The sequence below is a fragment of the Eretmochelys imbricata genome, chromosome 1 (assembly GCF_965152235.1).
Source record: "Eretmochelys imbricata isolate rEreImb1 chromosome 1, rEreImb1.hap1, whole genome shotgun sequence".
NCBI classification, from domain to species: Eukaryota; Metazoa; Chordata; order Testudines; family Cheloniidae; genus Eretmochelys; species Eretmochelys imbricata.
The window spans coordinates 339,626,856-339,650,443 of NC_135572.1; the positions used below are offsets into that span (position 1 = coordinate 339,626,856).

A 23,588-nucleotide genomic window follows, 5' to 3' on the forward strand; every position below is an offset into this window, starting at 1 on the left:
CTTTCCTCCTTTTATTACATGGATATCCAAAGTGTCCCCTTCATCCCATTGCCTGGAGTGAATATTACTTGCATTGCGAGTAAAACACGCAGGCAGCATCCACGAGGGCATCAGAAATGGCAGCATTAAGACTAGAGCATGCAAAGAGCATCATCTTGGGACTTGGAGGTAATTCTACCATTCATTTATCATTAGTACAAATGACTTATTATATTAATCTGCGGATCTTTACGGGAAAGCACTGTATGTACGTTGTATCCAATATGTTCATATATATGCTTCTATATAGCCAAAATAGATGTTTCCCATTTATCACAAGGGACTCTCCCTTTTTATGTATTTGTTCAGACCCAACCTCTCAATCAGTATGTATCTATGCTGTTTCTGGTGTAGGTGGGAGCAGAATATACTCATGTTGAGCCATACTGAAAATCAGCCAATAGGAGAGTGATTAGCACGTATGAACACAAGTCTTCATAAACAAAGCCTTGGCCCAGTGGTGCTATTCAACTCATTTTCACAAAAGATAAAATATTTGGGAAATCATCTCAATGGTGAAAACACAACATTACATATGAGTCAGATCTAACACAAAGTAATGACAGGTTTCAGAGTAGCAACCGTGTTAGTCTGTATCCACAAAAAGAAAAGGAGGACTTGTGGCACCTTAGAGACTAACAAATTTAGCATCCGATAAAGTGAACTGTAGCTCACGAAAGCTTACGCGCAAATAAATTTGTTAGTCTCTAAGGTGCCACAAGTCCTGCTTTTCTTTTTACAAATTAATGAGACATCTTACAACATACTTTGCAGGCTTCAACCACTAGGTGGCAATATAGTAAAAAGCTTTGCCTGACCTGGACTTACAGAGACCAGCATTTTACTTTTACACAGAAGGTTTTACACTTTGTCCTCCCCCGCCCCCCAGTATAGCAATTAAAATCACAACTTTTTGTGAATGCTGTAAATTGCTTGTTAAACAGACTCATTATTACTTTCTGTTGTGCACCAGATGGGCTGAAGGAACAGGCCCATTAAAATATAAATATTACAGAAGCCTCCATGTCTTGAACACAGGAGTGTTCATTGTGATAGAGAGGACAGAAAACCTCGTCTATTCAGCTGCAAAGTGCACACACGTTATAAACACAAGTCGATTAATTTCAAATGAATACTTCGGAAGTGTTTGCAATACTTGCTGATTACAGCCATAGGCTGAAATTTTACACAGTTGACGTGCTGCCTAAATGTCTTCCTGACCTTCCAAGGACTGTATGATAGATGATATTCGCAGTGCTTGCCTATATCTAAGTCATACTTAAATCTTAGCTCAGATTACACTCTCAGACCTCCTTCCTTGTCGCTCCCTTAGTCACATCCCCTGTTGGTTTACTTACAGTTATTGTAGAATGCAGCCAGTCTAATCGGAATCCCTTTAAATGACAATTCACTGACTAAAAATGAATATTAAGCAAGAGTCAGATTTTTGATGTGTATGAAAGATTAAATGCGCTTGCACCAATAAGTAATTCTTATCTCTGGGCCTGCTACAGGGACAAATCCTATCTATTTAAAATACTGCAATGGGGATATCTGAATCAATCAAAATATTCCTCTGGGAATACTGAAAATTGAAAAAAATACAGTCAGCATGTTGCAGATCTAATATGATATTACTGCTGCTGATTTTTCAGTCTACTGAGGGTTGTTGCTATGCTACTCCTACCTCATGGCTAAAGCAGCTTGGTGACCCAGTTGTATCTATACATATTAAATGAGCAGGAGTGAAACAGATCTGATCCTATAAGGCTTTCCCCTTGTAACTAAATCCAGCTTTGCTGCTTTCTGTTTTGTGTGTGTTTACATGCTGTCGGCTCCGTAACAGGATTTTAGGTTAATCCAAAGAATACCTGAACCAGAATAAGGGCAATTTTCTGAACTACAACCTATATTTTAGAAGATATTACTAATATTTATCACAGGCCATTGCGAGAATAAGAAGACACCATAGAGCACTTGCAAGTGTTAATCATGAGTAGATTTCAGAGAACTGGAAAATCTGAGCGAATTCAGCAAACAGTGGAGGTTTGCCTTGCAGTCCTGACATCATAGAGAATAACAGAGAATAGAATAATAATTTCATGTTAAAGTTTAGGGTTCATATCATGTTATGGAAAAATAATGTTTTTCTGTTATGTTTGCATGCAATTCAGAATAAAATCTTCAAGAGATGCTTCACATGCACAATACACATGCTGTATCGTGACCTATAAAAACCTCATTCTTTCAGGAGCATCATATTTAAAATAATTCTGCACATTCAGCTACCTTAAACAGGAATATATGTTGAATGATGTAAACTTGTAATACTGTATCTCCTGATATTTGGCAATATAATGCTTAGTTCTTCCTTTTCATGCTAAACATGCTTTGAAACGTTTTTTATTTAGAGAAGGCACATACATTACAGAAACATTTAACACGGTCTGGCATAAACATTTATTACAGAAGATACAATGAGAGATACCTATTGTACAATATATCAGTTACCATAATGAACTCTCTCTCTGTTACATAGTTATTCAAGCAAAGACTACATGAAATATTTAGGATTAATTCTGGGCCAAACTCAGTATGAATTTACACTGGTCTACTGATAATTTCCAAAAGTACAAAATCTGGATTGCACAGAAATCAATGCAAAACTACCACCTGACAAAGGGACCAACAGTTGGAATAAAGGGTAAGATTCTGTGCAGTGCCTCTTGGAATTTTTGCACAGAACTTACATCCCAGGGGCACAAGGGGATAATGTGGCTTTAAGTCATTTTTGTGCCTTTTTGATCCTCCGCTGTTTGTGAAAGCTGGTGTAATTTAGACAGCCATGGGCACCTGTCTAAGTTATGGCAGACTCCCCAGCCTGCTTTCTACAACCTGTCCCTCCTTTCCTAGTCCCTCTAGATTTATACCAGCATACATGGCAGTACAACAATCTGGCCAACTGTTTCAAAAACATCAAGAAACTACCAAAGAAAGAACTTGTTCTTCTTTTAGAAAACTGTAACTAATAAGAGAACAATCAACTCCTTGCATCAAAGTAGTGGTCCTTTCTCTACTGGAAATAATTATTAACGTTAAGACTAAATGAAGTAGCAGTAATAAAATCTGGGAATTAAAAGTAGATGAACCTGGCAATGAACTTGAGAACTCCATACCAAATGCCCAGTCTCTTCTGACCTCCAAAACAAAGAATGCGTCAGTTGCGCCTGGAGCTTGCTTGTCAGTGCACCTACAGCAAATGTGATGACTGTCACTTTTTACACAGAGAACAAAAATCAGACAAGCCTGTACTCATAGACAAGTTAACTTTGAAATGTAGTTTAGTTCCAGTATCCTATTGAGGAAGAAGATGTCCAAAAAATGCATGAGATCGACACTAAGATAATATGGACAACAGCTAGGAGGCCTCTGACTGGCAAGACTTCTACATTTAAAGTAGTTATGGAACTGGAAACAACAAATGGATTCACTAGGCAGTGGAAGCAAAAGGTAGACATACAGTTCCATTTTTGCTGCCCTTTTCCTTCATTTTTTGTTAATAAAAAGAAAAAAATATTAAACAACATAAAACAACAGTAAACCTTAGCCAAGATATTCAAAACTAAGAGCCCACAGTTAAATTTCTAAACCTACACTTAGGCATCTGCCTCATTTTCAGCGCTCTGAGCTTCCATTGCAGTCCACTACACAGGCATTGAGGTCAGTGGAAGCTGTTGAATACTCAGCATTCTTGAAAAATCAGGCAGGTGCCTAAATGTGCCTCAAAGTTAAACTCTTGGTTCTTTAACAATGTGGACCCTATCACTGCTCGCAACTTGGAATTCCAGCTTTCAAGTGACATGGAAACTTCTGGCTAAATCTTCAGAAAAGAGCCTTCTCTTTTCGGGGACCATTTTGATTTGTGCTCAGAATTCGCTTTGTGGGCACAAAGTTAGGAGCAAATTTTAAAGTCACCAGTCATTCCTATGAAAAAAGGGGGAGCTAGTACTTATTCCAGACAAAAAAGTAGCCCGTAATATCTAGCTCTAGGGAATAGAGAGGAAGCTGCTAGAGTGTACAAGAAATAACAAAATGGGAAGCAGAGTTACATGATTTTAAGGCACCACTCACATGCTAAAGCTAAAACCAAATTGGTAGGCCTGTACTAATGCTTCAGGTCCAGTAAATATTTCCAACCACTGGTCCTGGACCACTGATCACTAAGGAAAGAAACTGCAAACTCTGCACTCATTTTCTGTGTGACTCATTTTCTGAGTTCTGAAAAAAAAAATACTGTACTGGGGCAATCAGAATGTTTAAACTTAGCAGGCTTTATTAGTTTTTTTAAACACAGCATGCAAGATGCAAAACCAGTAATAACTTAATCCCCAAATGCTTCATAATATAATTTCTAGTTATTCAGGGTTCAATTTAAATGGCATGCTAGGACCGAGCTTTTAAAACATACACTTATGTTCATTGAGGTTTTTTCTTGGCTTTATGCAGTAGCATCTTAGTGGTCTGAAATCAACGTCTACAATATTTTTTAAAGTACTTTCTTCTCTGTGCCGCACACAGCTCCCATTAACATAAATTGATATTATGTGCATATATCAACAGGGAAAGTGAGCCCAGGGCCTCATTCTTTCTTCCCAGATTGTATGTTCCAGGCAAGACAGTAACAATAAGAGTATTAAATAAGCTTTTCCAAGGTATTAATGTTTTGTGTACTGGGAGATTATTTTAAGTTAAATGTTGATTCTGTCTGTCCATGAAATGCCCGTCACTCTGACAGCACAGTGATAGTCAAAGTTCAGCTCTGTTTTGTGTTTCATTCAGTACACCTCCATGTCGATGGACTACTTTGTTGGTTTATGCTACAATACATGAACGCAGTACATTATAGGAGAGTATTGCTCAAAGGGCTAAGGAAAATGAGGAGTTTAAATAAATATATTCGGACAAAAAGAAATCCTACCAATGGTATAGATGGAAATGGTAAAATTGTTAAAAAATGCTGCAGCAAAGATAGAAGCGTTCCATAAATATTTCTGTTCTTTATTGGGAAAGAAGCAGGATGATGTACTCGTATCCTATGAGGATGATGAGGTACTTTCCAGTCCATGAATAACTAAAAGAGAACATTAAACAACATCTACTAGAGATAAGCATTGTTAGATTAGCAGGTCCAGATAACTTGCACCCAAAAGTCCTAAAAAAGCTGACTGAGGAGATCTGTGACTTGCTGATGTTAATTTTAAATTTAGAATAAAGAAGAACTGTGAGAAGACTGGATGAGTGCTAATGTTGTGCCTATTTTCAAAAAGGGCAAGCAGGATGAGCAGGGTAACTATAGTCTGGGTTAGCCTGACATCAGTCTCATGTGAAATAATGGAAAAGCTGATACAGGATTAAATTAATAAAGAAGTAAAGTGTAGGAATATATTTAATGCCAGTAAACATAGTTTTATGGAAAATAGGTCTCCAATAAATCTGCTGTCATTCATTGATGAGATTACAAATTTGCTTCATAAAGGTAATTGTGCAGATGCAAAATATGTAGACTTTTATAAGGCATTTGAACCAATACCGCACAATATTCTGATTACAAAATTAGCACAACACAATAACAATAAAGCACAAGTTAAATGGATTAAAATCTGGATAACTGACAGATATCAAAAAGTAGTCATCCACGGGAATCATCATTGAAGGGGGTGTTATTTGTGGAATTCTGCAGGGATCAGCACTAGGCGTTGACACTATTCAACATTTTAATCAATGATCAGGAAGTAAAGGTAAAATCACTGCTGATAAAATCTGTGCATTGCACAAAGATTTGTGAAGTGGTAAATTTTGATGAGAACAGGGCAATCATACAGATCAATCTGGAACACTTGGTAAGCAGTGTCCTTTAAAACAACACATTTTACTGCAGGCCAATACAAAGTTATACATCTAAGGAGGAGGAATACAGGCCATACCTACAGAATGAGAGATTATCCTGGAAAGCAGTGACTCTGAAAAAGATTCAGAGCCCATAAAGGATAAGCAACTCAACATGATTTCCCAGTATGGTGCTGTGGAAAAAAAGGGCCAGGGTGATCCTTGGATGTATAAAAAGGGAGTAGGAATAGGGAGGAGATTGTATTTCTGTATACTGGATCTGCAAACCTATTGAAATTATATTTAAAAGTTTAGATGTTTGTTTAAAACGTTTACAGCAATATTTTGAAAAAACATTTTTTTTCAAAGACAATCCCTCCCAATGCAAACAAAAATTGCTTATTTAATTAAGAGTGGTGTATATCTTGTCTTAAACATAAGGGCTCCAATCCAGCACCTATTAAAGTAAATGGAAGGGGTTTCACTGATTTCAGCAAATTGGAAAAGTCGTTTCCCACCGAGCAGTCTTAGGGTTAAATCCACACCTGGAATCAGAGGGCTACAGCTCAACTGATATCATTGGAGTACCATCCAGGTACTTATGGTCTGAATTTGACCAACTGACTTTCAAACTTCTTGCACAGATGAAGGCTCTTAGAATTGTCTTTCCATGGCCCAATTTAAACCTCTGTTTCAGGACCACCCTCATGCTCTCGCTTAAAAAAACAACAAAAACACCCCACCAATTTTTCCTCACTCTCTGCTTCTCTCCAGGACGTAATTCCTCTCTTCCCTTTTTACTCTGAGGACCATCTCTTTGCTTTTCCAAATCAGTGACTTCTAACTGCTTCCTACTTTCTCACCTGTCAGACCTCTCCCATTCAGCTGCCCAGTCTTATCCCCCTGCTGCCAAGCCTCCCTCTCTCAGTCCATTTCATTCTTACCACTCGACCACCTTCTGCTACTTCTTGACCTCAGTGATCCACCTCAATATCTTCAGTAACGCTCCACCTCCTCTCAGACAGCCTTGTTATTTAGAATGTTACAACATCATGGAAACTTGGGTGATTCTCTAGCAGCTCCATGGGACCACTACTGCCTAAGTAACTATGCTAAGATTTTCCAAGACGCCTCAGAGAATTAGGAGACAAACGCTTATTAAAATTCAATGGGAGGTAGATGTCTATCTCCTTTGAAGATTTCAGCCTACAATTTGATTGACTGTATGAGAGGGCTGGGAGGTGTATTGTTTTAAAACAATTCTGCCCCCAACCTCCCTCTCACACATTTCCAAACCACAGCATAATAGCTAGAGATGAGCTTTCAAAGCATGATTCTATTATCCCTAGCATGCTCATAATATTTCATTTCCAGTACCTAAACAGTAAATATTTGGTTGTATTTTTATAAAGGGTAAGTGATTCTAAGCAGCCCTACAGCTTCTGACCTTTAACATGTCTGTTGTTACAAGTTAGTGTTTTCCTTGGTGCATATTTTTACCCTCTGCAGGCTTGAAGTTGAAATACATTTCTCCAGAAATCACAGCCTACCCACAATCATAAACAAATTACACTCTCTGTGTCAACATTTGCAACCAAGTCTCTAAATCACAGCGTGCTGGGATTGAATTGCTACCCCTATCATCTGCCACTTACTGCTATCAAAGCATATAACCGGATTAGTGGGAAAACAGCTGTATTACTCATACATTTAAGCTCTTTCTAACAGCAGGTTTCCTTTCTGCAACAAAGCACAGCTCTTCAGATAGCAGAAATGCAAATCCCAGAGGAAATTATGACATATTAACCCTTGACAGTCTTTACATGACTTAAATAGTTCAGGCAGCCCTTTCTCCCTGGAAATAAATGCAAGGACTACATTAAATACGTAGAACTAAAGTGTTTAGCACATGCAGTTTTAAGCTTGTTGCTCTCCAGAATTTCTACATAAACCTAGAACGACTGATTAAATCACAATGTGCCACTTCCTAGAGCTGACTGACATGACCCTAAATCCCAGTCTCTCAGGTGTGGGCATGAAGAGCTACATGAGGGTTTTGTGGGGCAACATCTTGGCATAGTTTAGCTGCAGAACAGAGATCTGGATAATTTAACATCTCATTGCTAAATAATCACTGCTGTGATTATTAAATTTATCAAGCTGTAAAATATTGTTACTTTCTTGGCCAAAAGATATAGAAGGAAAAAAGTGTAACTGCCGATAAAGGGAAGTCACGCTTCGTAACTGTAATTCTTCAAGATCTACAGTCCCTACCTGTATTTCACCATGGTTACGCATGTAGTCCATGCACCTGAGACCAGAGATTAGTGGTGGTCCCCAAGGCATTGGGTACCTTTGATGCCAAATGCGGGGTGGTACCCCTTTGGATGGACAAGGCTGGAAGTAGGAGGTTCTCAAGTCTCTGTCTAGACAGAACTCTCTAGGTGAGGAAAAGATGGTTCCACCAAAATGTCCCAACTCTCCAGAAGATTTGATCCAGTTCTATTGGTAGTGCCATTGGTACCAGTATCAGAAAACAACAGTTAGCAGATGGAATGGGAGATGAGCTGGTGTTAGAATCTCCCTGGTGAGGGTTGGCCACTTGGGGGTGGAAGTGGGGAACGTTAGTCCAGGAGAAGCAACTATCCTCTGGTGTGGTGTCGTACATTGGAGCCTTAGAAAGGCTGAGTCTTGTTGCCCTGCACCACTGGAGACAGCGTGAAGGAACTCTCAGTAGTCAGTGGTTCCTCCTGAGGCGGTGGTGGTACTAGTGATGAAGACTCCAACTGCATGGTTAACATCAGTACTGATGGTTTGTGGGCCTGCAGCTCTCAGTACTTTGCTTTAGTCAGTACCAAGGTTTGTGTTGATGATGATGGGCGGGAGTGGTGCTGAAGTAGCCTTGCTCCTGTGCCCTTTTTGATCATGGCCTTGAGGCTTAAGAGGACCTACGTCCTTGTGTCCTGGGCAGAAAGACTTGCCCAACTTGGATGGAGAAGGATCCCTTCTCTTATAAGGTCCAGGAGGAGATCTATTTTTACGTTTATGAGAGTCACTCTTATTCTTGTGAGAAGGCCACTATGAAGGGTCCTTCACGCTAGTCGTTCCCACTCCTGAGTCAGACATCAAGCTATGATGAGCACACTTGATGTCTCAGGCCAATGTACAGGGACTGGATCTGACTGAGGGCTTGTGGCATGTTCCATTAGATGCTTCTGAAGCCAGAGCTCTTGCTCCTGCCACACTTGGTTGGGAAAGAAGAGGCAAATACTGTCCTTAGCAGAGATATGAGCTTCTCTGAGGCAGAAAAGGCAGCACTGGTGGCCATCGCTGACTGAAAAGGGGTGGAAGACAATTTTTAAAGCCTGGGCACCTGGGCATAATCTAAATCCTGTGCCTGGGGATTGGAGGATTCCCTGGGGTGGGGATTGTGATAGGGTTTCTACCCCACACAAGGCCTGAAGGGGTTAAGGTGGCCATCTGGGCCAATTAACTGCCCAGGATGCACCTGCAGGAGGATCCAGGGAGTAGGGGTTAATTGGATGAGGCTTATCTGGATGGGAACAAGAAGGGCCTGTATAAAGCCCGGAAGCATCCTGCTCGGCTGCTGCAGGGAAGTAGTCTGGGAAGTAGTCACACTCTGGGAGAAGGGAGATGTTTTTGGCGCTATAGAGGCAAGTAGCCTACAGTTACTCCCTGGGAGGAGGGAGTTTGCGGCTGGTGAGCCCAGAGAAGGAGGGAGAGCCAGAAGGTAAGGAAAGGCTCAGGGGAAAGTCAGCAAGATTCAAGATGGTGCAGAATTTGGCTGCTCATTAGAAGGTCCTGATGGAACCCTGTGCAGAAGGCAGGTTCCTCTACCAGCCACTGGGTGAAGTGGCTCCATGGGGCAGTGAACAGGAAGGCTGCCTAAGAGTGCTGGTGAGGAAAGACTGATACCCCAGAATGGGGAAGAACGGATAATGACCTAGCCAAAGGGCTGAGTCATGAAAAGGGAACACGCTGAGTGAGAGAGAGAGAGAGCGCGAGCGAGCGCGCGGCAGTAGGGCACACAGCGAGCAGCAAAAAGGGGCCTCAGGCCTGGAAAGAGCTGATTCACCAGAGTGGCTAGGTGGAGGTGCCAGCTGCCGTGAGTGGACCCCATGATAGGGAAACTATGAAAACTGCTAACAATAACTACCAATATAAGTTTTCAAATATCAAGAGAAAAGAATGTCAAAGAAGATCAATTCCAGGAACTGGAGGATTTCAACTTATGCCATGAGGCAATAAGAAAGAAGTGAAGACCTTTGGTTCCCATTGCTGCTTATACCTTCAGTATGGAGTATAAGGAGAGCAACTGTGCAGGCACAGACCATGGGACACCACTTGCTAGAAATTGCCAGTCTCAGAAACATGGAGCATATGTGTATCTACAGTAAAATACAGATAGGGACCAGCACATGAAGAAGAACCTACAATTCTTGCTAAGGTTAATATAAGCCAGCCAACTAATACTCGTACCAGTTACCACCCAGATTTTTATTCATTAGCTATAAACGTTGTTAACCAATAATATGGGCCCGCTGAATAAAGTTACAGTTTTTTCACGTGAATAAAGAGCTTTGTTTTGTTTCAGGGGGAATCAATTTGGAATCGTTAACATGATTATTCCTATTATTATGAACATGACCTTTCATGAAGGTAACACCATTCATCCAAATGATCCTCAGATCATTTTATGAAGTATAGATGGGAAGAATTAGATTACATTGGGCTTAGAAAAACAATCACTGACCCCACTACTCTTTAACTGCATAAACCATCAGATTTTTCTGTAAAAAGGAGAAGAAAAGCAAGCGAACAAAAAATGTTTAAAATGGAAGAATCCCATATTCAATTAAAAGTGAAGCTGAGGCAGCACATCCTGCTAAGAGTCTGCTGTGTGCTGAAGTTATATATGTAATTTAAAACAATCTAGTTTTATTTATCTCCATTTTTGTAGTTTGTTTATTTTTTGTGTTTCACTCTGGTAAGCTATTAGATAGTGGTAACCAGTTTAAGTGAAACAAAAAGTAAACAAACTATTACAATCAATAATCACCACAGCAATTAATGTCAAGTTTGTGTTGGGTGAATGCCACCTAAATTTAAGTTATATAAAAAAATCCTTAAAGTGAACTATTTTATTCTCATTGTCATCATTTATATATATTTAGTGCCATGCTGTCAGTGTTTGACTTGGCTTTGAGTTTTTGGCTGGGCTGTGGAAAAATTAAAGAAAGCAAAAATAATATAAAAAAATAAAAACATCATTAAAAACAAAATATGACTGAACCAAAGTTGTTCTATTTTTACTTCCCTTGCCTGAAGAAAACCTTGTGGCAGTAAAATCATTTCAAACTTGCTTTCCTATTTGTGGCATACACATCCCATTTTCTTGTCACAGAAAGCAAAATGTCATAGTTGAAATTCAATCTTGTTTTACAACTGCAATCCAAAATAGGGTTTTAGACACTTAAAAATATAGGTTATAAAAACTGAATTGTGATACTCAAAAGATATAGCCTATATTTAAATGGTATACATACACAACACCACCACCACTTTCCAAACTGCAGTGTAGAAAAATATTTAAAAGATGTCATATTCTGTTATGCACAGATCTGTGGGCCTTGACTTCCCATGAGTATAAATGCCCTAAAACAAAACTATCCTTGACTTCCACAATGAAGTCTCTAAACACTAGCACACACCACAAAAAGCATCACAAATGTTCACTGGATTAGAAAATATATTGATATTCTGCAGGGGTTATAATTCAACTGCTGAGGTTACTGCGAAAGCATTCAAATGGTATTTAACTCCTTTGATGTGATGAATCCTTATTTTCATACAGTACCGGATCTTGCTTGCCTAACTCACTTGAGTAAAGCGAGGAGGATTTCCCAAGTATTCAAAAGGATATATGAGCAACAGAAAAAAAAAACAACAGTTGCTCCACATTAAAAAAAAGGTCAAAAAAAAAAAAAAAGAGCATAAGTTCCCCTATGTACGTGACTGTGCATGTATGTTCATGTACACATATTTCAGCAGGCACTTTGGTCATGCTGGATATAGTTAAAGTTTGGTCATGCCTAGGGCTGGGAATGGTATTCATAGTGAACAATGTTCTTCATTCCAAATTATTCAACTAATACTTCACGCTAAGAACATTTCCATCTATGAACTCCTCATGAGTTTCCCATGTGTATTTGCTATTCATTATTAGTTGTGCATGGTTGGAGCATAGGCTACAGAGATCCTGGATCAAGGCAGGACCTGAAGTAGGTTCTCCGTTGTGGTCAGGCAGGAAGCCTGGGAAACAGGCCAGAGGGGCTGAGGGGGAAAGTCTGGAGAGGCCTTAAGCAGAGATTGGGAAGAGCGTGATTGTGGGGGTCACCACCACAGCCGACCCACTAAATGGCAGGTACTTATATCCCTTCTAGGTCCTTTCCCCTGGTAATGACATGATAGATTGTAAACGCATGAGATAATGCAACCATCTCAATTTGTCCATTCATTTCCACCTAAAACCACTCAGCCTAACACAAGCTGAATAATTAAGGAAACTCAAGCTTTGAAGTCTGCCAGACATAACCAACCGAGGATAACCTAAAGGTACAATAACTTAGTAATTTTGAACACTTAGGTTGGTAAGACTATAAAGTTCTTGTCTAAAGCAGCAGGAAAAAATGAACTTGGGACTAGATCCTCAGCTGCCAAAAACTGGAATAGCTCCATGGAACGCAATAAACCATGCTAATTTACACCAGCTGAGGATCTGGCCCTTTTCTCTTAAACCGGAGAAGATCCAGAAGGACCAAACAATGAGATTTCAATTCATTTTGGCAGCCATCACCATTTACATTAGTGAAAAGGTTTTTCTGCTTTAATAAACAACTGAGCATGAGGTATTTTCCACTGCAGTTCAAACCAAAGAAAACCTTCTAATTCACTATTAAGAACTTTAAGGCAGAAAATGTCACTTCCATAAAACTTCCTTCCATACTACTAGAAGAGAGGGCTAACTAGACTGAGAGATAAAAAATGAAGCAGTAAATCGTGTTCAAAGAGATTTTGAAAGTGTTATTTCAGGACTGGTTATAATTTATCAATAGAAGTTGAAAATTATCTCCAAAATCATTACATAGTTACTCACCACACATGCAGTCTCTTGGCTTTAAGGGTCTGTCAGTGCTTCCATTATAAATTCCTATATTCAGAGTTGTATAGTTCAGTCATAAAAAAATAAAAATAAAAAATGCTCCAGGCTAAGCCATGGTATTCTACGGTTCCCCACTTTTTAAAAACAAACTACACCAAAATAATCTATTTTCCCATCACACAGGTTTGATGTTCAGGACTTGGCATATTCAATCCCAGGCAAGAGCTTGAAAAGCAATGCTAGTCCAAGAGACTGTTTTAAATTACAATATTTCTTGAATCTACAGATTTAGGAAGAAAAGTTAAAGAAATCACAGTAACTGTAATTTTTTGAGTTTACTGCCTCTGCCCAGGCATACATTTTGGAGATATACCTCCTCTGCAAGCCTGAACTTTATTATCCTTCCAGAAAACTAGGTTCATGCCAGGCCTCCAGTTACAGATACACATGGATGCAAGGAAACCTGAAGAAAACAGGAATTACTACCAATCACATGGCAAATGATCCTGGTGCTGTACACAGGCTGAAGAGTGAGACTTTGTATGGGTAGCAACTGTTGCCTACATAGAAATAAAGGCCCTCTTGTGTGCCAGTTTGATTGCAATGTGAAAATAAGCAACTTTCAAGCCAGAAGTCCAGAACAAGTATTAAGAGGCAAGAGCAGGAATGATGGAATGTTGAACATTAACTTCCTGGTGTAATAGGTCAATTTCTGAAGATTCATAATGGAGCAAAAGCCATCTTTGGTTTTCAGCATGAAGAAATTCCTTGAATAGAAGTCTCTCCCTTCTGTAGCACTGAGGCAATTTCATAGATTCTAAGGCCAGAAGGGTCCACGGTGATCATCTGGTCTGACTTCCTGTCCTACACAGGCCATAGAACTTCTGTAGCCCCATTCTTAGGACAAAATCCACCTTTGCACTGAGATTCATCTGATGAGAGGGATACTTGCCAAGGAATTAGGAAGGAGAATTCAGATATAGCATGAGGTGGAATTTGATCAGGTAACTGAACTGAACAATCTATAGCAATCAATAATTCACAGCAATTCCACTCCCTTCTGCAATGAAACAGAGCAGATGGTCTGCAAAAGGAGGAAGGGAGAGTCAGGAAAGCCACATGCAAGCTGGTTCTAGGCTTTCAAGTAATACTTTAACACTCAAGGCTAGCAAGTGAAACAGATGTATGGGCAGCTGACATTGCAGCTGCCTCTGTCTGGCATGTTTCTCTTTACCTAGTCTTCTGTTGTCAAGAGTGGGGTTTCTGGACATAAAAACACAAACCATCAAGTGAAAGGTGTTGTGTCTGATAACCAAACGAAGACGACGTAATGCTTCCTTTGCTCAGGCTGTATGAATCCTCCCTCCACTGACCTTGCAATGGACCTGGTTTACTTTATGTCTTATTTGCTCAAGGGTCCTCTTCACTATACTAAAGAACCCCCCCCCCCACACACACACTCTCTAATGAGTAGATGTATAACTCAGCTCTTTGCCTCAATTAAGTGAGAGCGTGGAGAACTTAATCCAAAAGTAAAGACGACAGATGATGTCTGTCGTAACTGCCCTAACAGAAGTGTCAGAGCATAGGATTCTTGCTTGACTCTACATCTCCCTAAGACAGCCTCTACTTATGCTCCACTGGCAAATGATCTAAGCAGTGGAAGCATCTGATACCAAAGCTGAAAGAGCTATCCTGGCCTGGTAGCTGTCCATATAGATCTGCAATTCCAGAAGAACAAACCTTCCTTCCTTAAAAAGTTATTCTTCTTTGGCACTTTACCAGACAGGAAGGAACAACCTGGTTAGAAGCTGTCATAAATATAAAGGGAAGGGTAAACCCCTTTGAAATCCCTCCTGGCCAGGGGAAAGCTCCTCTCACCTGTAAAGGGTTAAGAAGCTAAAGGTAACCTCGCTGGCACCTGACCAAAATGACCAATGAGGAGACAAGATACTTTCAAAAGCTGGGAGGAGGGAGAGAAACAAAGGGTCTCCGTCTGTCTATATGCGGCTTCTGCTGGGGATAGACCAGGAATGGAGTCTTAGAACTTTTAGTAAGTAATCTAGCTAGGTATGTGTTAGATTATGATTTCTTTAAATGGCTGAGAAAAGAATTGTGCTGAATAGAATAACTATTTCTGTCTGTGTATCTTTTTTGTAACTTAAGGTTTTGCCTAGAGGGGTTCTCTATGTTTTGAATCTAATTACCCTGTAAGGTATCTACCATCCTGATTTTACAGAGGTGATTTCTTTCCTTCTATTTACTTCTATTTCTATTAAAAGTCTTCTTGTAAGAAAACTGAATGTTTTTTCATTGTTCTCAGATCCAAGGGTTTGGGTCTGTAGTCACCTATGCAAATTGGTGAGGCTTTTTATCTAACATTTCCCAGGAAAGTGGGGGTGCAAGTGTTGGGAGGATTGTTCATTGTTCTTAAGATCCAAGGGTCTGGGTCTGTAGTCACCTAGGCAAACTGGTGAGGCTTTTTACCAAACCTTGTCCAGGAAGTGGGGTGCAAGGTTTTGCTAAGTATTTTGGGGGGAAAGACGTTTCCAAACAGCTCTTCCCCAGTAACCAGTATTTGTTTGGTGGTGGTAGCGGCCAATCCAAGGACAAAGGGTGGAATATTTTGTACCTTGGGGAAGTTTTGACCTAAGCTGGTAAAGATAAGCTTAGGAGGTTTTTCATGCAGGTCCCCACATCTGTACCCTAGAGTTCAGAGTGGGGGAGGAACCTTGACAGAAGCCCTGCATCATCTTTCTGGCTGCTAAGACTACCAAGGTGTAAAAGTGGTTGAAGAAATTCTGGAGTCCTTGCCAAGCTATGGGAGATAGGCAATCAGCTTTCCTTGGTGCTGCAGGAGCTAATCCTAGTGTCAGCCATATGTCAACAGCATGTCCAGTTATTTAATCAGAAGAATATTTTCCCTTAAGTATTCCTGGGGGAATTCTGCGCCACTGTGCACGTGCAGAATTCATGTCCCCTTCAGATTTTTTCTCTCTGGAAAATACATTCTGCCAGAGAAGAGCTGCAGTTACACCTTTCTCCCACCCAGTGGTGCCAGAACAGAGAGCAGCCAGTTAACTGGTAATAGAAGTCAGCAGCCAGCTGTGGTACTCACAGTGCCCTGCCCATGGAGCCAGGTTAGGATGCATGGGATATGGGGAAGAGGGAACAGTCAAAGCAGGGGACATGGAGCTAATGGGGGGTTACAGACTAGGATTCAGAAGGGCTAGTGGGGGGGGGCAGACTAGGGTGGGGTGGAATGGGGGTGCAGGGCCACATAGGAATAGGGAACAAGGGATGCAGGGCTACATGGGGACAGTGGAGGGGTGGCTGAATGGGGATGCAGAGTCACATGGGGACAGAGGCACATGTGCCTGAATGAGAGACTAAGGGTCAGCCAGAATCTGCATGGGGGAGACTCCCCAACTCCTCAACAATCCCTCCCACTTCCCAGAAAAACCTTGTTCTATACTTCTCCCACCAACCCCCAACAACCCTCCAGGTTCACTCCCAGGTTCATTCCCAGAAATTACTTCCCTCTCCCTCAGCTCCTCCGTTACTCCTGACTCCCCCAGTCTGGGATTTCATGCGACCACCCCACCTAGGCCATTCATATGGAGATCGTTGCATATCGGCTTCCAGCTTTTCAGTCCTGTCAGCACTGTGTAGGAAACTCATTCCATGAGTCTTTTGGTGAAGGGTTGGTGAATGATGATGGTGAGATACTGGGGTGGTGAAAACTACTGATACCAGTAGACTGTCCACGCAAAATAGTTTAATGTTTAACCTGTGGCGCATAGTAGCAGGATGCACACTCTGGAATGTCACAACCTTTATCCAACAGAGAGCCGAGGCTCGATGGCCATGTCTGTGTCTGCCCTGCAGAGCCTGCTAACTCGGCTATGTGGTTCTTGCCATTGTCCAAAGAGGGTCCTCCACCAGGCATTTGAGGCTTGATAGTCATTGATCCATATTATGATTCTTTCAGCCATTTAAGCTCTGACCGTTCACCCAGACCATTAATTTCTATATTAAACAATACACTCTTAACCATTTGTCATGATGTTCCATGAACTGCACTAAATTACACCAGCTGAGAATTTAGTCTGTTATACACAGGTATAAATGAGTAAACAAGTTGAAAGTCAGTGGAGAATCAACTCCTTACCCTCATCTTATTATTCTATCTCAAATAAGCAGCTCTCATATTTTCCACTACTGAGGCTGGGAAGCATATGATGATCTCAGTAGAAATTGCACATGCAGAACAAATGAATAATGTTCAATAGAGAGCAACAATGTGGATTAAAAAAGAGAATTTTGCTCTAATAAACCAAAATTTTCTTAAAATTAAGCTTTCTTGCATCATGGTAAAAAGCAAACTTTGCCTTGAAGAGTCGTGGATCAGCCAATCACTTCTAATTTCAAATCCATATGTCTCAAAGTTTCAGTGCCTTTCATTATATTTAATAAAATGTTTGCATCACATATTTCAGCTTGGAAGCACTGTGTGTCCAGTTTAAGACACAACCAAGTACTCAACTCTGGCCCAGAAAAGAGCCTCCTTGTATCACTGCTGCCACTACCAGTTACTGAAAGAATTGATACTCACTGAAACTACATTCACAAAATCATCATCTGACAAGGTTTCTAGCATCTCAATGACGGAGGTTCGGATCAACTTCAGTGTCAGTCCACTAACGCTCCCACTCCTGCATAACAGAGAAAATTTAAAAAATGGATTGAAGGAGTTCAGTTGAAAACATACAGTGGAACTAGATTTTATAAACTGGCTCCCATATTTTCATACTCAAGATTGCTCCAGAAGTGCTTACTCAGCCCCAAGTCTCACCTTTAAGAGTTGCTCTGCAATGGCAATACTTGTTACAGAAAATAAAAAGTTCCAGAGTTAGTCTCCAAGCCATAACTTTGTGGTTCAGAAGAATAGTTTTGTCACCTGACCCATGACCCACAGTGACATATCTTTTCCTCATTTTCAATTCATGATTGACATGAGAATTTATCACATACAAATTGTGTGTTCCCTAAAAATTCTTCTTCTCTCTTCTATTCAGTCAAGGCGTTATATTTTCAGGGATCTAAATTACAGCATGTTTGTTTCAGGGCAAAGCTCAAACCTTGGGAGGGAGGAAGGGGTGGAATTGCAAATGCTGATAAAACACACCTCTGCAATACAGCAGTATTTGACTGCATTTAAAAACATCAAATGCAATCTCTCCCAGTGAGGCAAAGAACCAATGAATAGATTTTTTTTCAGTATAAAGCAATCTGGAGACACTTCAAGCCTGATGATTCCCCCAGACTCTTGACATTGGCTTAACAAAGGAAATCTTGACAAGGGGAAGAAAGGAGAGCAGCAGAATATGGACGCTGGACTTCAGAAAAGCAGACTTTGACCACCTCAGGGAACTGATGGGAAGGATCACCTGGGAGAATAACATGAGGGGGAAAGGAGTCCAGGAGAGCTGGCTGTATTTTAAAGAATCCTTATTGAGGTTACAGGCACAAACCATCCTGATCTGTAGAAAGAATAGTAAATATGGCAGGCGACCAGCTTGGCTTAACAGTGAAATCCTTGCTGATCTTAAACACAAAAAAGAAGCTTACAAGAAGTGGAAGCCTGGACAAATGACCAGGGAAGAGTATAAAAATATTGCTCGGGCATGCAGGAGTGAAATCAGGAAGGCCAAATCACACCTGGAGTTGCAGCTAGCAAGAGATGTTAAGAGTAACAAGAAGGATTTCTTCAGGTATATTAGCAACAAGAAGAAAGTCAAGGAAAGTGTGGGCCCCTTACTGAATGAGGGAGGCAACCTAGTGACAGAGGATGTGGAAAAAGCTAATGTACTCAATGCTTTTTTTGCCTCTGTCTTCACGAACAAGGTCAGCTCCCAGACTGCTGCACTGGGCAGCACAGCATGGGGAGGAGGTGACCAGCCCTCTGTGGAGAATGAAGTGGTTTGGGACCATTTAGAAAAGCTGGACGAGCACAAGTCCATGGGGCCAGATGCGCTACATCCGAGAGTGCTAAAGGAGTTGGCTGATGTGATTGCAGAGCCATTGGCCATTATCTTTGAAAACTCATGGCAATCGGGGGAGGTCCCGGACGACTGGAAAAAGGCTAATGTAGTGCCCATCTTTAAAAAAGGGAAGAAGGAGGATCCTGGGAACTATAGGCCAGTCAGCCTCATCTCAGTCCCTGGAAAAATCATGGAGCAGGTCCTCAAGGAATCAATTCTGAAGCACTTAGAGAAGAGGAAAGTGATCAGGAACAGTCAGCATGGATTCACCAAGGGCAAGTCATGCCTGACTAATCTAATTGCCTTCTATGACGAGATAACTGGCTCTGTGGATGAGGGGAAAGCAGTGGACATGTTGTTCCTTGATTTTAGCAAAGCTTTTGACACGGTTTCCAACAGTATTCTTGCCAGCAAGTTAAAGAAATATGGGCTGGATGAATGGACTATAAGATGGATAGAAAGCTGGCTAGATTGTCGGGCTCAATGGGTAGTGATCAATGGCTCCATGTCTAGTTGGCAGCCGTTATCAAGTGGAGTGTCCCAAGGGTCGGTCCTGGGGCCGATTTTGTTCAATATCTTCATAAATGATCTGGAGGATGGTGTGGATTGCACCTCAGCAAGTTTGCAGATGCTGGAGGGTAGGGATAGGATACAGAGGGACCTAGACAAATTAGAGGATTGGGCCAAAAGAAATCGGATGAGGTTCAATACGGACAAGTGCAGAGTCCTGCACTTCGGACGGAAGAATCCCATGCACCGCTACAGACTAGGGACCGAATGACTAGGCAGCAGTTCTGCAGAAAAGGACCTAGGGGTTACAGTGGACAAAAAGCTGCATATGAGTCAACAGTGTGCCCTTGTTGCGAAGAAGACCAATGACATTTTGGGATGTATAAGTAGGGGCATTACCAGCAGATTGAGGGACATAATCGTTCCCCTCTATTCAACATTGGTGAGGCCTCATCTGGAGTACTGTGTCCAGTATTGGGCCCCACACTACAAGAAAGATGTGGAAAAATTGGAAAGCGTCCAGCGGAGGGCAACAAAAATGATTAGAGGACTGGAATAAATGACTTAGGAGGAGAGGCTGAGGGAACTGGGCTTGTTTAGTCTGGAGAAGAGAAGAATGAGGGGGGATTTGAGAGCAGCCTCCAACTACCTGAAAGGGGGTTCCAAAGAGGATGGATCTAGACTGTTCTCAGTGGTAGCAGATGACAGAACGAGGAGTAATGGTCTCAAGTTGCAGTGGAGGAGGCTTAGGTTGGATATTAGGCAAAACTTTTTCACTAGGAGGGTGGTGAAACACTGGAATGCATTATCTAGGGAGGTGGAATCTCCTTCCTTAGAAGTTTTTAAGGTCAGGCTTGACAAAGCCCTGGCTGGGATGATTTAGTTGGGGATTGGTCATGCTTTGAGTAGGGTGTTGGACTAGATGACCTCCTGAGGTCTCTTCCAACCCTGATATTCTATGATTCTATGATTCTAGGGGTACAGAGAAATGTTTTTATGAATTTCTTCCCTTAGTCTTCACACAGCATGGAATGAATCTCTGAATATAAATACCAAACCAGAGGCAGATTTATTTATACAATGGGAAATGGCACTGTAAATTTGTCATAGAATTTTATAACATTATCTTCATTAATGTTATTGTAATGTAGAACAACCCCATTTGAATAATGGAGCAAATCAATGCAGCTAAAGTCCTTAAAATATGCCATTTTACCCTCTACGTTCATTCCCCTGTATTTAATTTTGGCTTTACATTCAAAACTGTCGTTTTTTTAAAAAATCAGAGTATTCTCACATTTACGTATTTATTTTTACTGTTTGGGGATTAATGTTTTGAGAGCTCTGAAGGGGTTGGACTTTAGGCTTTTGAACAGCTTAAGATAAACTGTGGAGAGCTAGAATACAATACATTAAGCATACATGAATTCTCATCCTTTTGGTCACCAAACCATGCAAATTAATTCTCAGACAAATCCAGCTCTTTGCTTCTAGTACTTTCTTTTGTGTTTCACAACAAGCTCTGGCATTCACCTGAGATATTTTCTATTGGTTATTTCAGTAATTGAGATGTTTATGTCCAACATCAGATGGACATAAAGCGGTGGTTCCCAAACTTGTTCCCCAGCTTGTGCAGGGAAAGCCCCTGCCAGGCCAGGCCACTTTGTTTACCTGCCGTGTCCGCAGGTTCGGCTGATTGTGGCTCCCAGTGGCCACGGTACGCTGCTCCAGGCCAATGGGAGCTGCTGGAAGTGGCGGTCAGTATGTCCCTTGGCCCGCGCCGCTTCCAGCAGCTCCCATTGGCCTGGAGCAGCGAACCGCGGCCACTGGGAGCCACAATAGGCTGAACCTGTGGTTGTGGCAGTTAAACAAACCAGCCTGGCCTGCCAGGGGCTTTCCCTGCACAAGCGGCGGAACAAGTTTGGGAACCACTGACATAAAGACATCCTAATATCAAGGCCGTTTTTTTCAACAATTCAAATGTCTTATTTTTAACCTCATCTCTTCTTCAACTTGCAATAGTTTGTTCAAAAGGTGCCAAATAGCTTTTCATCTCTCCAGTATTAATATCCAGTCTTTAAACACTTACGCATCAACTAAAATAAGCATGTCTTTTGGAGATGCAGCTCCTTGGATGTACCTGAAATAAACAAATGAAAAGATATGAAAGATAAAAACTTGAAAACACCACTCTACATTTGATCCAAAGACCCTCTGATCTCTAAAATCAAGTCTAGCTGAACCAAAGGAACTCCCCAGTTGCATTTCAGTAGGAAATTCATGCACTGTCACTTTTTCTCATTGCTTCTCCTTCTAGGTAAACCAAGGTTCAAGTAACAACAGTGAGACCTGGAGGTAGTACATAGGAATTCACTGTTCTTGTACGTTGACAACAGAGAGGGGTGAATAGGATTTGAGAGCTAAATATATCTCAATGACAAGTTAGCAGGTGAATTATTACAGCTGCCCAACTCAGGGAAAGATGTTTTTCTAATGAGAGTACAGTAAAATGTGGCAAGAGCGACCACTCATGGGAATTAGTAAATGTGGTTGCTTGTAATATGCCGTCTCTCTTCAAAGTAATGGCATTGACACCTTTACTTTTGAATTGCTGCTGGCAGGGGCACTGCCTTCAGAGCTGGGAGGCCAGATAGCAGTTTCTTCCCAGTGAAATTATAGGGGGAAAATGTTCTGTGGCCTCTGCAAGTAGTTGCTTGTGACAGATGGTCTCTCTTCAGAGGTGATCACTTAGGCAGGTTTGACTGTATACTTAACCAATACAAATAAAAATGAGCAAAATACAAATGAGAAAATACAGCGAGGAAAAAATGGAATGGTATTCTGATGGAAAAAATGCTAAAAGTCAGTACTGAAAAAGAGCATTTTCAGAGAATGTCTACTGCTCTGGTGACTGTAGTACTAGCCTAACCTCTAGGACCATGTTTGTAAATCATTCTGGAAATGGTTCATTTTGATCATCCTAATTTGGTTTGGTTTGCTGCCTTCAATCCAAGTGTTTAATGGTCTTATCGTCATGCCACCTGGGTATTTGTCTTTATCATGAAAATTCCTTCTGTATAGCAATATGGTATAGCATATATGTCACCTACCGAAAAAGCTGAACTGAGTTTACAAAGTGAAAATATTTTAAAATTTGAACTTTAAGTCCTCAAAAATTATCAGAAGAGGGTTTAGTGTAGTATTTAGCCCATATTTACTATTTATTTTGTCTTTTATCAGAATATGTACTATGTTGACAATTTCATGTGCTTCAGTCCTCCAAAGAAAGCTTACCATGGTCTTCTGCGAACATCATATAGATCTATCTTGTTTGGAGTTCGGCTTTTATCTACCCATGGGGAGGCTAAAAATGAAAGAAGATATACTGTATTCATTTCAGTATATTGCACATTATTTGAAGAAAATAACATAATGCTAAAGACTTTTAGAGAACATTAAAAATCCTTTAATATGTGGTATATCAATATTTCACACTATTAGCACTATATAAATAATAACATGTGGTAGGATGTTAGGATGTTCTTTATCTTCTTACACTTTACTAAAAATATTGTTTTTATTAAAACATTTCAAAGGGAAGTATTGCCATTGACTTCAATGGTCCCAAGATTTCACCCAAAGTATTTTTGGGATGGGAGATAACCTTTTAGGACACACAGATACTTTATAAAACAAACTTTTAAAAATATTCTGGTCTATGGAAATGCAAGCCTGATGCAAAGCTCATTGAAGTTTACAGGAGTCTTTCCACTGATTTAAATGGGCTTTGGCTGAAATCCTTATTTAGGAAACAGATATGGCATAAAAGTATCCTGAAAATGACATGCAACTAAAGTATCTATGTCTGTAAAACTCCAGAAGAGGGAAATCTGAAGAATTCAGGAAGATTCTTAATCTTTGTAATA

General features: G+C 40.7%; 1 protein-coding gene across 3 annotated transcripts in view; it reads right to left on the minus strand.

The window, feature by feature from the left end:
- Nucleotides 1-23,588, minus strand: part of CACNA2D1 (calcium voltage-gated channel auxiliary subunit alpha2delta 1) — a 668,904-nt gene that overhangs the window by 146,958 nt on the left and 498,358 nt on the right. For all 3 annotated transcript variants that reach the window (XM_077807875.1, XM_077807876.1, XM_077807874.1), the window contains exons 8-10: nucleotides 22,957-23,026; nucleotides 21,752-21,802; nucleotides 17,724-17,823 (exon numbers count right to left, since the gene is read on the minus strand). In XM_077807875.1, the coding sequence (XP_077664001.1) occupies nucleotides 17,724-17,823; nucleotides 21,752-21,802; nucleotides 22,957-23,026 (221 nt within the window). The remainder of the gene's footprint in view (nucleotides 1-17,723; nucleotides 17,824-21,751; nucleotides 21,803-22,956; nucleotides 23,027-23,588) is intronic.